At 42.6% G+C, this 16,356-nt stretch overlaps 1 protein-coding gene across 4 annotated transcripts in view; it reads left to right on the forward strand.

Moving 5' to 3' along the window:
• PTPN14 (protein tyrosine phosphatase non-receptor type 14) overlaps positions 1-16,356 on the forward strand; it is a 193,289-nt gene that overhangs the window by 69,666 nt on the left and 107,267 nt on the right. For all 4 annotated transcript variants that reach the window (XR_009595748.1, XM_060396203.1, XM_042229208.2 and 1 more), the window contains 2 exons: positions 1,375-1,696; positions 12,979-13,148. Coding sequence is in view for 3 of the 4 variants with exons in the window: in XM_060396203.1 (XP_060252186.1) it covers positions 1,523-1,696; positions 12,979-13,148 (344 nt within the window). In the remaining variant the exon portion in view is untranslated. The remainder of the gene's footprint in view (positions 1-1,374; positions 1,697-12,978; positions 13,149-16,356) is intronic.

The raw sequence follows: 16,356 nt of genomic DNA on the forward strand, positions 1-16,356 counted from the left end.
AGGAGACGGTTCAGTTCCTGGGCCGGGAAGATCCCCTGGAGAAGGGCGTGGCTACCCACTCCAGTGTTCTTGCCAGGAGAATCCCATGGACAGAGGGGCCTGGTGGGCTACAAGTCCATGGGGTCACGGAGAGTGGGACACAACCCAGTGACTAACACTTTCACTTTCATACATTGAAGGAGATTTTCTTTACCTGCGTTGTCATAAATATTCAGTTTTTAACTCAACCAGAGTTAATACAGTAACTTTTCCTTCTATCATCAGCGATCTAGGAGCACACGTTTTGGCTACCTATTTTTTTCAATTATAAAACTGATACTCTGTAAGTAGATTAAGAATAAATCTTTATTAGAGCACACGGAAAAGTAAAAGATTTCTCTCCCAAGAAGCAGCCACCCAACAGTTTTCTGTGCATCCTTTCAGAAATATTTAATGTATACACAAGAATATATCTTTCTCTACATATTTTTAATTTTATGCAACTGGAATCTATGCATACAGTAAGCATCTTGCTTTTTAAAATTCCATTTAATTCCATGTCCTAGACTGCCACACTAAAAACACTAGCTACCTAGCCGAATTCAAACAATTTGCAAATGATGTATTTATTTCAATTGTCAGTGATAGCATATTTTTACACTCTGTGGGTATAGTACTACTTATGTAACCAATCCTCTGTTGACAGAGAAAATGTTTCAGTTTTATGCTATAGGTACATGCTAAGTTGCTTCAGTCGTGTCCAACTCTTGGCAGCCCTATAGACTGTACCCCACCAGGCTCCTCTGTCCATGATTCTCCAGGCAGAATACTAGAGTGCTACTTATAAACAATTTTTCAGCGGATGTCCTTTTCAAGCTTGGTCAAATGTATCTCTAGAAAATCTTTCTTAAAGTAGAAGTTTAGAGAGTAAAAGGATATATACATTTAAAGTTTTATGTATTATTAGTAACCAAGCTTTGTTTTTTTAGCATTTCATCAGTTTACACTCTCACCAAAAAATATTACCCAGCATTTTCCTCAGTGGTGGGTATTACTAATTTTTTTGGTCTGTGCCTATCTAATAAATGAAATATGATCTCTTAAAAATTGAAATTGCATGGACATCGGTTTGAATACTGACTTTGCCACGTGGGTTCTTGGATGAGTCTTTTTAATCCTCTGAACATCCGTGTCTCTAGCCATGAAGTGGATCTTGTCATATCACCCTTGTAAGATAAGGTCAAGTGCATGGGTTCCCCCAAGGCGCTTGGGAGCATCAGAGTTTGCAGGCTCTTGAACCTGGGCCTCAGGGGGATGTGCTCATGCGGGAGGAACGTGTGCCGCCTGGAGCTTCCCTTCCAGCCCGTAACCTTGCTGCTACATTTGTGTTTGCAGCGACCCTCCGGAGCACCACGCCGGGCATGGACGCCCTTTTCCGCACCTGGAGGAGCACGGGTGGTAGTGCCCCGTCACGAAGCTGCTAAGGCCATCTCAAGGGCGTGGGCGCCGGGACACGAGGGCGGCATCCCAGGCCTGCAGAGCCATGCCTTTCGGCCTGAAGCTGCGCCGGACGCGGCGCTACAACGTCCTGAGCAAGAACTGCTTTGTCACTCGCATCCGCCTGTTGGACAGCAGTGTTATCGAGTGCACGCTGTCCGTGGAGAGCACGGGGCGGGAGTGCCTGGAGGCGGTGGCCCAGAGGCTGGAGCTGCGGGAGGTAAGGGCGCGCGTGTGAGGAGTGGAGAGGCCGCAGTGCGGCCCGGGGCCGGCTTGTCAGCCTCAGCCTGGTTTCCAAGCATCCTGTGATTCCCAGCGTGACCTCCTTCGTAACACCTTTCAGTGGATGTGGAGACCTGCTCTGACGCTGGGAGAAGCAAGGATACCCCCTAGAGCTTGCACGGGGCTGGGGGCGGTGGGGGGGAGGAAATAGGGGTGTGTGTGTGTGTGTGGCAGCTCCCCTTTGCTTTCAGCCCATGAGGAGGCTGTAATGAGATTCTCCTCCCCAAAGTCATTTACTCTCTTTAAAAACAATCAAGTGGGGTAGCTGGGGTTTTGATGTTCCAGCTACATATCAAGGAGAAAACTCCCACATACTGGGTGGATATAGCTGCTTTTATTTTCTGTTTGTTTCTATACTCTCCTCTTCAAAGAGGGTAAAAGAAAAAAAAAAGAAAAAAACATTTATAGTGAGCATGACTGTTGAAGCTTTTTTTGTGGGAGCTTGTAAAATGGGAGTTTTGTTCCTCTTAAGATTCCTCATGACCCGTGTTTTCTTTGGGCTTTAAGCAAACCCGGGGTTCACCATTCAGACAGTCACGTTACCTCTCTTTAGAGGAGACTCTTAGAGCAACATGCCCTTTGGTAATAAGCAAGCCCTGCTGTTTTGCAGCCTTGTAGACTTTCAGGAGAAGAGACTTTTGAGAGAGACACACTCAGGCATTTGTTTCTTGAGAGCTTTGTAGGTTGGTAGGTAAGGGACCGTGGTTGAACGGTTGCCAGCGTTGAACTGATGGCAGACCCCTGAGAGTCAAGCCCTCCTTAGGGTAAGGAAGAGCCTGTGATTGCCCTGGGCCCTGGGATATCATTGCCCAGTTCTCAGGGTAGTCCCTCTGGAAAATGATCATGTTTGATCTCTTTCCTCACTTCTCAGGATCCACACCCTCTTTCCATTTGCACAAGGAGTTGAGATCAGGGAAGGTCTTCTTCTCCCCTTGGCACCTACCGCAGGCTGCCTCTTATCCTCTGAAGGACTGTTTCACCTGAGCACTTGTTTCTCTGACTGGTCTTCATGTTTATACTTTGGTTTGGGTGTTCAGGTCTTCCTTTGACTTTTCTTTTCCTGTGGAGGAGACTGTCCGGCCCAAAGGATATATGTAGCTTGGTAACTGACACAATTGGATAAGCACGTGAAAGGTTCTGACCTTGGTGGTTGGTAGTTGGCTCTTTTTTCCTTATTAGTAGCACATTTGGGTGTACGCATTTAAGCATCCGTATGTAAATCGGCATAAAGCATGCATGTTTTAGAGTTTGCTGCTGCTGCTAAGTCGCTTCAGTTGTGTCTGACTCTGTGTGACCCCATAGACGGCAGCCCACCAGGTTCCCCTGGCCCTGGGATTCTCCAGGCAAGAACACTGGAGTGGGTTGCCATTTCCTTCTCCAATGCATAAAAGTGAAAGTGAAGTTGCTCAGTCGTGTCCGACTCTTAGTGACCCCATGGACTGCAGCCTACCAGGCTCCTCCATCCATGGGATTTTCCAGGCAAGAGTACTGGAGTGGGGTGCCATTGCCTTCTCTGCTTTGTATTAAGAAAATAAAATAAATTTTGATTTCAGTTTTGATATACATTAATTACAGTTGGTGTTGTATTAGATAACTTAAAAATAGACTATAGGGGGGATCCCTGGTGGTTCATTGGTTAAGACTATATGCCCCCAATGCAGGGGGTCCAGATTTGATCCCTGGGCAGGGACCAAGATCTCACAAGCTAGAATTAAGAGTTCACATGCCACCGCTAAGACCCAGTGCACCCCAGAAAACAAAAAAAGCCCCAAACATTGTAGGGAATTTCCTGGCAGTCCATGCTTCCATTGCAGAGGACACGGGTTCAGTCCCTGGTTGGAGAACTAAGATCCTGCAAGTTACATGCTGTGGTCAAAAAAAAACCCCAAAAAACAGAGGCTGTATTTTTTCAGGCAGTTTTAGGTTTATAGCAAATTTGAGTGGAAAGCACAGTTCCATATGCCTCCCGTCCCGCCCACACTGCTTCCCCACTGTCAACACCCCACACCAGGGTGGCACCTTTGTTACAGTCAATGAACCCACATTAACACATCATATCACTCAAAGTCCATAATTTACGTGAGGGTTCACTCTTGGTGCACATTCTGTGGATTTTGACAAATGTACAATGATCTCTGTCCATATGGTAAACTTATTTTTTAATTTAATGAACAGTGATTTTTTAAATATACACAAGTGTTAATATAAAATGATACACGTTTTAGCATTAAACACATATTCCTCTTCCAACAAAATGAAAGGTCATCCTGAGGCACCTTGGGTCACCAAAGGCCTCGTTGTCTTTCTACTGGTGTTTGACTATGTCCTGTATGACTTCATCCTCCTGTTACTGAATGCAGGATCCTGTGTTTGATACACAGTGAGGCCAAACCAACATATCTGAGTTTGGAGCAAAGAAAGGTTTATTGCAGGGCCAAGCAAGGAGAACAGTGGGCTGGTTCTCAAAAATCCCTAAACTAATACGGTAAACTTTTCGAAGGTCAAATCTGGTTTTGAATGCACGGCTTTGCTGCCATTTCAGTTCCCAGGCCTGGTTCATGTGATTAGTAAACGGTCATCTCCTGGGGAAGCAGAATATGACAGGGTCTCTGCTCCCAAAATCCCGAGAGCTGGGAGAATAGGAAAAACAAGAAACAAAGCAAAGAGAACATCCTGTGCCAAGGTATAGAAACAGGAAAGAACGTGGAATTTTCAGGCAAGGGCAGAGGGCAGTTTGTACTGATCTCTGTGTGTGTGTGTGTGGGTGTGTGGGTGTGTGGGTGTGTGTGTGTGTGTGGGTGTCTAGGGGTTATGGAGGGGAGGAAGGAGCAGGTGCGTAGATAGGTGGAGACCATTTTTGAAGGGTTTGATGTATCTAAGTACTTTTAATTATTAACAGATCCCACAGGACATTGTTCCTAAAACATGTCACAAAAATAATTAAAATAATCACCAGCTTTTAATGTATCACGTGCTATGCTAAGCACCTTTTGTTGATCAACTCATTTAATGCTTCTTACAAGCGTGCCAGGCGACTACTCTTGGTTTCTACTTTTATGGTCCAGGTAGGCTGACTCCACTGTTCTAATTCCCAGGGATGTGTAGTGGCAGAGAAAGGGGCCGTGGTAAGATGCTTTGAGAAACACTCTCATAACTTCTGCAGTTAAAAAAAAAAAAAGAATGTGTTGAGCTCAGTGTTTCACAGTTATTTAAGCCTTCTAATAAATACTCTTTGAATCCTTTAGGGAATAAAACACTGCCTTGAAATAGAAAGCCATCGAAAGATTCCAAGGTGAAGCATGGCACAGGCACCTTGCGTTGTAAGAAAGAACCAAACGGCAGAAAAATGATGGGGATTGGGGTGACGGGAGGAAGTAAGTAAGCGCAAGTGTTAGCCACTCAGTCGTGCCCAACTCTTTGTGACTCCATGGACTATAGCCTGCCAGGCTTCTCTGTCCATGGACTTCTCCAGGCAAGAATACTGGAGTGGGTTGCCTTTCCCTTCTCACAGAGATGCCAATTAGGCATAATAAGAACCTGGCAAGAGGAAATAAAATGAACCCTTTAAGAAAAAAAATTTAATTCTTTTGAATAAGTTCAGAAAAAAAGGTGTGAGTTTCTGACTGGGAACTTTTATTAAGGAGGAGACTTGAGAGATACAGGAGGCTCAGAAAATTAGAATTCTGATAATACAGCTGCAATATATTTGAATCAATGGGTTTTACCATTTCCCTTTTCCCCAAATAAACTCTTGTGTGGAACTCCGACAGATAAGGTGGAGCTGCTCTGTTTGCTGAGGGGTCGATAGGGTTTTCTGGAGTCCCATCTCCTTGTGCCTTTCTCACCCCCCACATGGCTTGAAAAATAACTGACCTAGATTGGGAGGAAAATAGCTAAAAACAATGCTGCCTTATGATTAGCTCTTATATTTGAAAAATAAACACCTGGAGAACAGCAGAGTTTAGTGGCTAGGAATGTGAACTTGAACCAAACTGTCCGAGTTTGAATCCTGGCTCTGTCACTGATTTGCGTTGTGATCTTGGGTAGTTTCTTAACCACCCTGTGCTTTTGTTTTCTCATCTGTGAATGGAGATGGTCGGAGTAGCAGCCTCCATGCATTGTTGAGAGGATTAAGTGAGTTAGTTTTTGCAAAATTGCTACTGTATCACAGTGTCGGGCACACAGGAGCCGCTCAATACAGTGGTCTGCTTGGCAAGACAAACCACTCAGATCAGACAAAGAGAAATATCCTATGATATTGCTTATATGGGGACTCTGAAAAGAAATGATACAAGTGGACTTATTTGCAGAAACAGACACAGACTCACAGACTTAGAGAAGGAACTTATGGTGCCAGATAGGGATAGAGGGGAGGAGGGGTAGTTAGGTAGGGAGTTTGGGATGGACATGTGCACACTGCTGTAGAATGGGTAACCAACAAGGACCCGCTCTATGGCACGGGAACTCTGCTCAGTATTACGTAACAACCAGAATGGGAAAAGAAGTAGAAAACAATAGATACCTGCATATGTATAACTGAATCACTTTACTGTACACCTGAAACTAACATCACGTTGTTAACCGATTGTTGTCCAATATAAAATAAAAAGTTAATAAAGAAGATATTACCCAGGCCCCTCCAGAGATTGGACTCTCACCCTTTCATAAGTCTCCTTGTTGCATTTTTAGGTGGCTTTAGTCATAGAAACTATGATCTACCACTGAGCTGAAATCTTTCAGTTCCTTGAACAGTTACTAATTGCAGATTGTGCTGTCCAGTAGGGTGGCCATTGGCTACATGTGGCTATCGAGTGCTTGAAGTATGGCTAGCTTAAACTCACACGTGCAGTAAGTATAAAATACACAGCAGCTTTTGAAGATCTAGTATGACAAAAGGTTAAAATAATCTCATTCGTCATTTTTATATTTATTACATAAGTAAGTAAGTGTTAGTCACTCAGTCATGCCCGACTCTTTGTGACCCCATGTCCTGCAGCCCACCAGGCTCCTCTGTCCATAAGATCTTCCAGTCCAGGATACTGGAGTGGGTTGCCATTTCCTCCTCCAGGGGATCTTCCTGATCCAGGAAAGACCCAGGGAAGAAGTTGCATATTAAAAGCATAAAAGTTTGAATGACCATTTTAAATAAAATGTATTGAAATTTGAATTTTACTTCTTTGTGCTTTTTAATGTAGCTGCTAGAAAATTTTAAATTAAGTATATGGCTCACGGTATATTTCTGCTAAATACTGCTGCTCTAAGAAAAGCAAGGAGACCACTTTAATAGTAATAAGGAATATAAATAATTCCAATAAAACATAAAAATATGCTGGAATTACTTCCTTCAGGAATAATCTTGACTCTACATTTTTTTCTGAGTTATTTTTATTGGAAAGTAATTGGTTTATAATTTTGTGTTAGTTTCTGCTGTACAATAAAGTGAATCTGCTATGTGTAGATATATCCCCTCTCTCTTGGATCTCCCTCCTACCCCCACCCCCATCCCACCCATCTAGGTTGTCACAGAGCCCTGAGCTGTGCTAAACAGCAGGTTCCTACTGCTATCTATTTTTGCATATGGTAGAGAATTGACTATACTTTTCCCCTTGTGGCTCAGAGGGTGAAGCATCTGCCTGCAATGTGGGAGATCTGGGTTCGGTCCCTGGGTTGGGAAGATCCCCTGGAGAAGGAAATGGCAACCCACTCCAGTATTCTTGCTTGGAGAATCCCATGGATGGAGGAGCCTGGTAGGGCTACAGTCCATAGGGTCACAGAGTCAGACATGACTGAGAGACTTCACTTTTACTTTAATTAAAAAATAATATAGAGAGATATATAACAGAAGTACTTGAGACTACTCTTCCTGGCCATATTCTATTCAAGATAGATAACTTTTTTATTAGGAAATCCAGCACTTGGTGGAAGGATGAATTTGATAACTCTTGGGTCTCTTCTAAGGCTGGAATAAGAGTCCTGGTTTTTAAAGTAGCCTAAAAAAATCCATAACCATTTCATAGGGTTGGTGATTATCCTCCAAATTATCCCCTTTTCTTTTACAAATTTGTATTTTCATCTTTTCTGAAAGCTGATTTATCTAAAGCTAGCAGTTATGATAGAAGTGTCTCACATTTTGCTATTTTCATAATGGCTAGAGTTTATAAAGATACAGCATCTTAACATGCATTTCCTTTCATCAAAGTAAAGCTAGCCTACATTAAAGACATTGCTATGGCTTGATTTTATGTTAATCTTTTGGGAATTGGAAATTTATCTGTGATAATGGGAGTACTCGAACACCTCATTCCCTGGCCCTGTGAGATAATAGCAGAATTTGCTGTGTTTTATAGCCAGCTTAAATGCATCTAGATATGTTTGTATTTGCAGAGGACTAAAATAGTCAACCGTGATTAAGAAACGATTGAAGAGTAGGCTGCTGGGGAGATTTCTGAATTTTGTACTGTGTTTTCTCTTTGTAAAGATTATAATGTGAAATCTTATTAGCTTAATGTCAGTTTTGTAAGGTAAATTGGCACCGTGTCTGTTTTTGTGATTGTAGGTGAGGTAATCCCCTGGTCTTCATCTTTTTGTGTATTCCAAGTGAGTGGTATAGCCTCTGAAGGAAGGATTTTTCTTGGCTATGAGATTTGCTTCTTTGGTCTGTGTTACCCTGCAGTTTCTTTTCCTGTACTTTTACGAAGAGATTGCCTAGGAAAATGAAGATGGTGCAGTTGTTAATTATAGACGTGTCAGTTACAGAAATCCCAGACTACCCAGAGTAGAGGTTGATTGCGCATAAGTTGTTTTTTGCAGTTATCCAACTGATGTATGGTGGTTTATGTTCCAAAGCCGTTGGAATGTAATTGCGTGAACTGCTATTTCAGAGTCTGCGTCTAGTCATCTTTTGAAGTATTTTCCATACTTCAGTGAAGGTTTGAATGCTTGTGTGTAATTCCTCTATATTTTATGTGGAGGCATCTCAACTTCTCTGCTTCTTAATTTACAACCGAACTATATGTTCCTACAGAGAAACCCTTACAACCTAATGCAAGGTATTTTAAACTTTTGCTTCTGGATGATTACCTCTTCAAAATGCTTGTGATAAGATCATTGGATTTAATCCCTGGTCCCTAGTAATTGCCAAGACTGTGTCTGTTACCCTTATAAACAGTTAGCATTTAAGCTGTGCTGTTGGTCACAAAACTAGAAAAACAAAACCCTAAAAAAAATAAAAACAAAACCTTACCCTCATTAATAACTACTGTGGGGAATAATACCATTTTTACAGATAAATGGACAGCAAATTAGAAACATCTCAAATTGTTTTTAAAGCCCTTCTTCACTATAGTCTTTTGATGATCCCACAAGAGGGGTCTAACTTTCACGCTGGAGGATTTACAGGCCAATCTGCCACTGAAGAAACCTATTTTTGTGGGCTCACATACACTTATGCCTTCCTGTTAAAATGCAAAACTCCAAACCAAATAAACCAGGAAGCTACTCATATGAAAATGACAGTTTAGGGTGACTCTTCTCCCATTGTTATTTTAGTTGTGCATTTTTAGCAGTTGATTCAGAGATGTGGTTCCTCTCCCTGGGAACTGGTTCTTCTGTCTCCTTTTTCTTATCTGCAGTGAACGCATTGCAGAATTCGCAGCACCGGAGCTGTTTTTTCCTAAAGAAAACTAGAGAAATAAAATGGGATTTAGAGCTCACACAGAGGTATTGTGAGGCTTAGATGGACCTGGCTTATGTTTGGTACTTTGGAGATAAATCAAGCAAGCGTCTCAGGCATTTTACTTGGGCAGTGCAGTAGAATCCTTGGTCGAAAGGATTTCGAAAGGATTTCGAGGAGGGGGTTTCTGTTCGGAATCCACCACGTTTTCTTCAACCACGTGGCAGTGTTTAGCAGAGGAGCTCAGCTTTCAGAATTCAGCTGGAGTTGAAATTGGCAGGTGGCTTATGCACAGGCCTGGTGTGGCCTCAGCTGGGCTGGATGGGATTAGTGTCCCCTTGGATGATACACAGGAAGTTAACTGGCGTGCATGTTAGTTTGAGTGAGAGGTTAGGTTCTGGTTCTGTTTCTTGTGACACTGTGAGACATGGCTGAGTAAACGTGCGGCCTTGTGGACTTGAATAGAGCAGGGTAATAAGAACTTGGGGACAGGGTCCTTCTCCTCTGTTGAGCACTCCAGAGCAGGCATATGGCAGAGGAGGAATAGGGAGGGGTGAGGTGGGAATGGAGAACATTACTTGGAGCAGAGCTTTACGAAACAGTGTCGGATAGGGTGGATAACGGAATTGAGCACTTCTAAAACTAGGTTGTTCTGGCCATAACAGGTAGAAACTGTGTCCTCCAGGCTATCTGCCTCTTCTGCACTGTAACCCCATTTCTTGTATAGTTAAATAATTTGTTTCACTGGATAAATGCATGTGAGTCACCCAGAAATACCCTGTATCTTGTGGAAAAGGCTATACTGCAGCAGCAAAAGTATCTTATGCCATGGATTAGGTTTTAACGTTAAAAGTGGTTTGCCTTGTTATTTGGAATTCTATACTATTAATTATAGCTCGAGACTATTTTCACAGCATGATTCTCTTATACCTCATCACCTTCCTTTTCTGTGTATCCACATGTGTATATGTGTATTCCATGGAATACTTTCTCAGGGTGTTTTTTCTTTCTTTCTTTTTTATTTTGAAGAGCAGAGATCAGGTCTTGTTTAATGATTGGGTGGGAAGGAGAAAAGGAAACTTAAAATGCTGGCCTTTAAAGCACAGGAGAAGTAAAAGTTACCTTGTTTTGTTTTGTTTTGTTGCAAAATCAATTATAGAATGTTTATGCAGTTATGGTGGACCCTTTATAGTTTAAGCGCTACTAATTTGAGTGAATGTTACAGTTTGAGTGAAATAGGGACCATAAAATCATACCTCCAAATGTCAAGACTGCTCTTAGTGAAAGGTGATAAATCACAGCTGGCCTGCGAAGCAGTTGCAAAGTTTGCCCTCACTTTCTCCACCCAGGCTTACAAAAGGGCTCTTTTCCAAGTAAAATAATTATCACATAGCCCATCACTGCTTACATATATTACCTCATTCATCATATACAGACTCACTCCTGGTCATCCTGAATACGATGGAATACCCTTATACGGCACCGTGCTCCATGAAGGGATTTGGTGCAATGCAGAACTGCATTGGATCTTTTTCAGATGGTTTATTAAGTCCCCAGATTGCCTCATTTTCAGGCTAGCCTAAGCCCACGTGATAGATCCCCTCGGAAAGCTTCAGAGTGATATTCCAGTGTCCCATAAACACCTTTAGTGAGACTCTTAAAGAAACTCTTTGGGGAGACACTGCTTTGTGATGTTTTTTCTTATGCCTGTTAGATTTTTATGTTACTCGTGGACCTTCCAGCTTCTGCTTTTGCCTGCCTCTTCTCCTTTATTTCCAGATAACTTCTGTTTTCTGATTCTGTGGTTGACAGGGATGGCAATAGCGGCTGATGACAAAGATGCTTAAGGCTTGCCTGCTTTTGTTTTTTTATTACTGAGGATGATGATCGTGGCGATACATAGCTGCAACAGAAAGCACCATTTGTGAAGTAGTTACTTAAGGTGGGCCACGCACATGGTGGCTGGTCTTTATCTCATTTACGCCCCTAACAGCCTGTGGCTGATGGGGGTAATCACCATCCCCATTTCGCAGAGGAGAAAGCTCTGAGACTCTGGGAGGTTCTATCACTCATACAGTTATGGAGACAGCGAGTGTGGAAGCTGGGAGATGAACTGACATCAAAGCCTATTTTCTTTCCGTTCAGCCACATTTCATTTCTTCTATATCATCGGTCACATTGGAACAACTAATGGACTTGCTGGAGCTGGGAAATGAACAATAGGGTCAGAATTCACTCAAGCAAGTTGGCCTAAGTTTTGAATAGAAACATAGCCTTGGTTCTGTTTGGCATTTTGTTGCTCGAGAAATGCATAGATTTCTGGTGTGGACTTGCCCTGTGAAACATCATGGAGGAAATGGTCCCATCTGAAAGCTCACACATTTAAAAATATCCTTTAGCATTTTTAGATCTGCAGTTTTATGTAGGGAAGGACGTGTCTGGTTTTCTAGTAAACTCAGAGTCAAGACTTGATTACACATTTTGGTGGCTTGGTGACGGGGATTGACGTACTATATCGTTGAGGGTGCAGCCAGCTGTAGTGGGAACTTGGGCACAAAAACGCCTTTGGAAATTAAACATTGTAATGAAATCATGCCTTTGAAGGCAGATTTCCAGGTGTGCTGTAAACCATTCTAGGCTATAATTGAAATATAAAAGAATGCTTCAAAAGCAGTGATCTGTTTTTTTTTTTTTTGGGGGGGGTGACTGCTGTGCTAATCCTGAAATCCTAGCATGAATTAATATATAAAGACAGGATTGAATGCATAAAAGTACCTGTTTTAATCATTTAGCACATTGTTCAAAACTCAACCAGTTGAGGCTTCAAGTCCAAGGTTGAAAAATCTCACTTTCATCTATCAAATCCCCCCCTGCTAATCTGCCAAGAACAGCCACTGGGGGCTCCTGTGGCAGCTGTGAAGAGCGACTCCTTCCACTCTCCATGCTTAATATAGGGGACAGACTCGTTGCAGTTCATGTATAACGAAGTGGTAGAGGCCGATGTTTCTTAAGGTACTTCATTAAAGCCCAAACAGAGTGAATCCATTTTCTGTTCAAATCAGGTACCCTATGAAAACATTCTACGCTGCAATGCTTAATGTTGGCAGAAGGGTTCATCTTCAGAGTTGAGCAGAGTTAAGCTACTTTGCAGCAGGTGCAGGAGCTGTGTTTGCCTCTGCTAGCGAGCTCCATGTGATATCACGAAGCATTCCAAAAGCACAAGGAAGTCAGCCTCGAGATCTTAGAATAAATCCACACGGTCTCCACTCTGTATCGCCCATTGCCCTTACCTAACACAGGTGCATCCGTACCCATGTGTACAAAGAGCAGTCATGGGTAGGAATACTGCCCTCTGGAGACTCGGGGTGGTTTACAGTAAGTACTGTGTGCCTCTGGTTTCTTTTCAAAAGTTCCAAAGTAAAAGCTGGATCCTGGTGTCCAGGCTAGGGGACCAAAGGTGAGGTTAGACGCTGGAGTCTTATTTCCTGTGTGGTCTCAGGATGCCCCTTAGGAGGCCCGAACTGACGCTGTCTTGTCTTTTTACCTAGACACACTACTTTGGCCTTTGGTTTCTCAGCAAGAGCCAGCAAGCACGATGGGTGGAGCTGGAGAAACCTCTGAAGAAACATCTGGACAAGTTCGCTAATGAGCCTCTGCTTTTCTTTGGAGTCATGTTCTATGTGCCAAATGTGTCATGGCTTCAGCAAGAAGCCACAAGGTAGGTGCTTTTCTCCGTATTCCAAGGAAGGGTGTGGAGTAACTGAGGCTTCAGACGAGGTAGATGAGCTGGTTGCTTTAGGTGTGTGTGTGTGTGTGTGTGTGTGTGTGTGTGCGCATGTGCGTGTGTGTGTGTGTGTGTGTGTGTGTGTGTGTAGTGGAGGAGAGGGGAGGTAGTTGGGGATTGTTTACCAGTCACTTTGCAGCTTTAGAATTTTTGTCTGAATCCATGTAGCCCATGCCAGTGGTCCCCTCTTCTGCTTGTGAGGTAGCAGTGATCCTGAGACAGGTAGAATTTTGTGTCTAGAAGCATAGAAATATTAATTGGAGACTGTGAGTAAAATAAATATGCTAAAAAAAAATTAATTAACCACCAAATGCTGTTTGGTCCACTCCTTCCCTCAAAATGTCCCCAGACAAAATGCATCATTTTGTTGAGTTGAGGAAAGCTCAGACAGGGTAAGAGTTTTGATTTGGTAGGTTTAATACAAAGAAACAGGAAGCCAGCAAACCGAGAGACCTGGGGATTGGCCCCACCCTCCTGCTCATTGGCTGCTTTACCTGGGAGAAACCCTGTGTGGTCTTTGAAATGGTATTTCTCCCCCATCTGTAAAGTGAGGGATTTGTGTCTAAGTCTTGAATGATCTGATTAGTCTGCAGCTCTGTGAATGAAATGAGTATGTTTTTATTGATGTTCGTTAAAATATGCAATGGGGGGTGTGTGCTTATCAAATGTTTATTTCCAGTAACGAAGGGAATTGCATAAACTCTCTACTTACAAGCCTTTTACTTGGATCACGACATTCAGAGTGCTTGGGAAGCAATGCCAGTGACATCTGGGGTAGAAGGAACAGTATGCTACTTGATTCTTAAATGTGTCATTTCTTAGATTTTAAATTTCTGAAAGAAGGATGCAGTTGAAATTTTTATTAACATTTTAAGGTGATAGTGTCCATCCTCTTCTTTTTTTAATCCAAATTATTGTTACATAGGTGGTGTTTCTATAAAACAGAGCCTGTGAGAGGGCTGACTGTCTGACCCAGGAAACCTACATCAGTCTTCAGGTGTCATTCATTTGAAGCACTTAATTATAGACCATCATGTGCTGGTTTTGAGTGATTTCATTTAAGTCCTTTCTGTCCAAGAAATTATCTCCTCAAATCTCCTCAAGTCAAATCAGATCAAGATGATTTCCTCCAGCTTTTGAATCCTTCTTGAGTACTTTATACAGTGTTTGGAGCACAGCATTAGGTTAATAAATACTTGCTGATTCATAGCTCTTGGACCTTTAAATGCAAGACCATGAGTGCCAAGGGTGAAACATGGGCTATAAATTAATGCATACTGAGAAAAGTTCAGCCTGTAAGAAAAAAAAAAAATGAAGTTGTGTTCCTCTAGACAGATTTATTCTGTAAGGTTTATTTAGGAAGAGCAGTTGAAGTGGTGAGGGACTCAAATTATGCTTTATGAAGTTAAAAAAACAAAAGATTGTTTAAGCTTAGAAAGATGAAGACTTGCAAGGGTACAGTAGCTGCCTTTGGACTCTCATGGGGAAGGAATTCTGTGTTAGCTCTGGAGAACAAAAGTAGGGTCAGTAACAATGAAGTTCAAGGAGTTGAAAGACGTTGGTTATTTGGCTTGACATAAGAACAGAGTTTCTAATAATTAAAGCCATATAAATGTGGAAGAAGCAGACTTAACCAAAGAGCAGGCTCCTTGGTCTCTGGAATTGCTGTAGCTCAGGGTGAATAGCCTGTGTGGTGTCTTGAAGAGGAGACCGCCATACTGGATAGGATGTTGGAATCATCAGTGATTCTCAGACCAGAGCTTGCTGGATCATAATTAAGCCAAAGCATTTATTCGAAATCTGGATTCTAGGACTGCACCAGAAGTCTGAACTAGAATATCTCAGGCTGGGGATCACAAGGATGTGCTGTTTAAAATAAACAATATTCCTCAGGTAGTTCTGATGTTCATCCAGACTTGGGAATCAAAATAAGTTAGCTAACCTATAAAGCTCTTTACAGTTTTAGATTTTCTAGATAAGTAAACTTAATGCTACATTATTAGTCAATATTCGCCTATATAAGCTGAAACAAAGCATGTTTAAATCTCAAAACCTGAGGTAGAGAATAGGAACTTTTGACTTTCTTTTTGCTTGGTTAGGTTGGTTCACGTAAGAGGTTTGATAAGGAAGGAAAGGAGTGTTTTTCAACACAGGAGTTTGAAGCAGCCTCTCTTACTGCTATTTGAGCAGAAAAACTAACTGAAAATAATTCAGAACTTTGAAGGACATTTTTTTTAGATGTAAACTCTGGAACTAACCTATGTAAATTTCAGGTGTAACCTTCTCTCTGTGAGAAAGGATATTTGTAATTAGGAGCTGGGTTTGCAAGAGGAGTTTTTTGGTATTCCTCCCCACACCCCACCCCCGAGCCCCCTGCACCAGCATTGCAGGAATTTTTGTTGTCTCAGAGGGCCCGAAAACTGAAATGTGCCAAGGGGTGGCAGAGCAGGTCAAAGACTTACGCTGGAGAGATGGAGAAACAAGACAGAAAAGTGTTGTAAGTAAATAAAGGAACGTTGATAGAGGGATAAAGAAAAGAAGCAGGGAATTCCATCGGGGTTCAGTGGTCAGGACTCAGCGCTCTCACTGTGGGGACCCTGGGTTCCAGCCCTGGTTGGGGAACCATAATTCCATAAGCCACACAGTGTGACCGAACAAAGAAAAAGAAGAGAAAAAAGGAATGTATATACTTGGGCAGGTTGAGGGCCACAAACCATCACCCAGATTTGGCTCACTGAGACCCACCCTTAGTTTTGGACATATAGGCCAGAGTGTAAAGGAGGCCTGGTTCAGACAGAACAACATTTTGGAGTGTTTAGGATTTCTGAGTTTGAAGTTAGAGATGAACAGATGAGCTGAATTCAAGTGGAAGAGAGCTGTAGTACTGATAGTCATTAGGAGCCCTAGGGACTGTGAACCTTCCTGGGAGGTTTTAGAAGCATCTGGGGTCTCCACTGAATATTGAAACTGTCTTCCAGGCAGAGTGGCCGAGGAGAAGCCGTGGTGGGGCGGGGTCCCTGAGGACTGTCTCACCGAAGGCCCCAGTAGCGCTCACGAGGAGCTGGCTAGTGACTGGCTCCCCAGTCAGTTCCTGTTTCCTGAGTGACCAGGGTCTCAGGTGCAGCTGGCCTTGGGCTTCTGA

This window comes from Ovis aries, chromosome 12 (genome assembly GCF_016772045.2).
Source record: "Ovis aries strain OAR_USU_Benz2616 breed Rambouillet chromosome 12, ARS-UI_Ramb_v3.0, whole genome shotgun sequence".
NCBI lineage: Eukaryota > Metazoa > Chordata > Mammalia > Artiodactyla > Bovidae > Ovis > Ovis aries.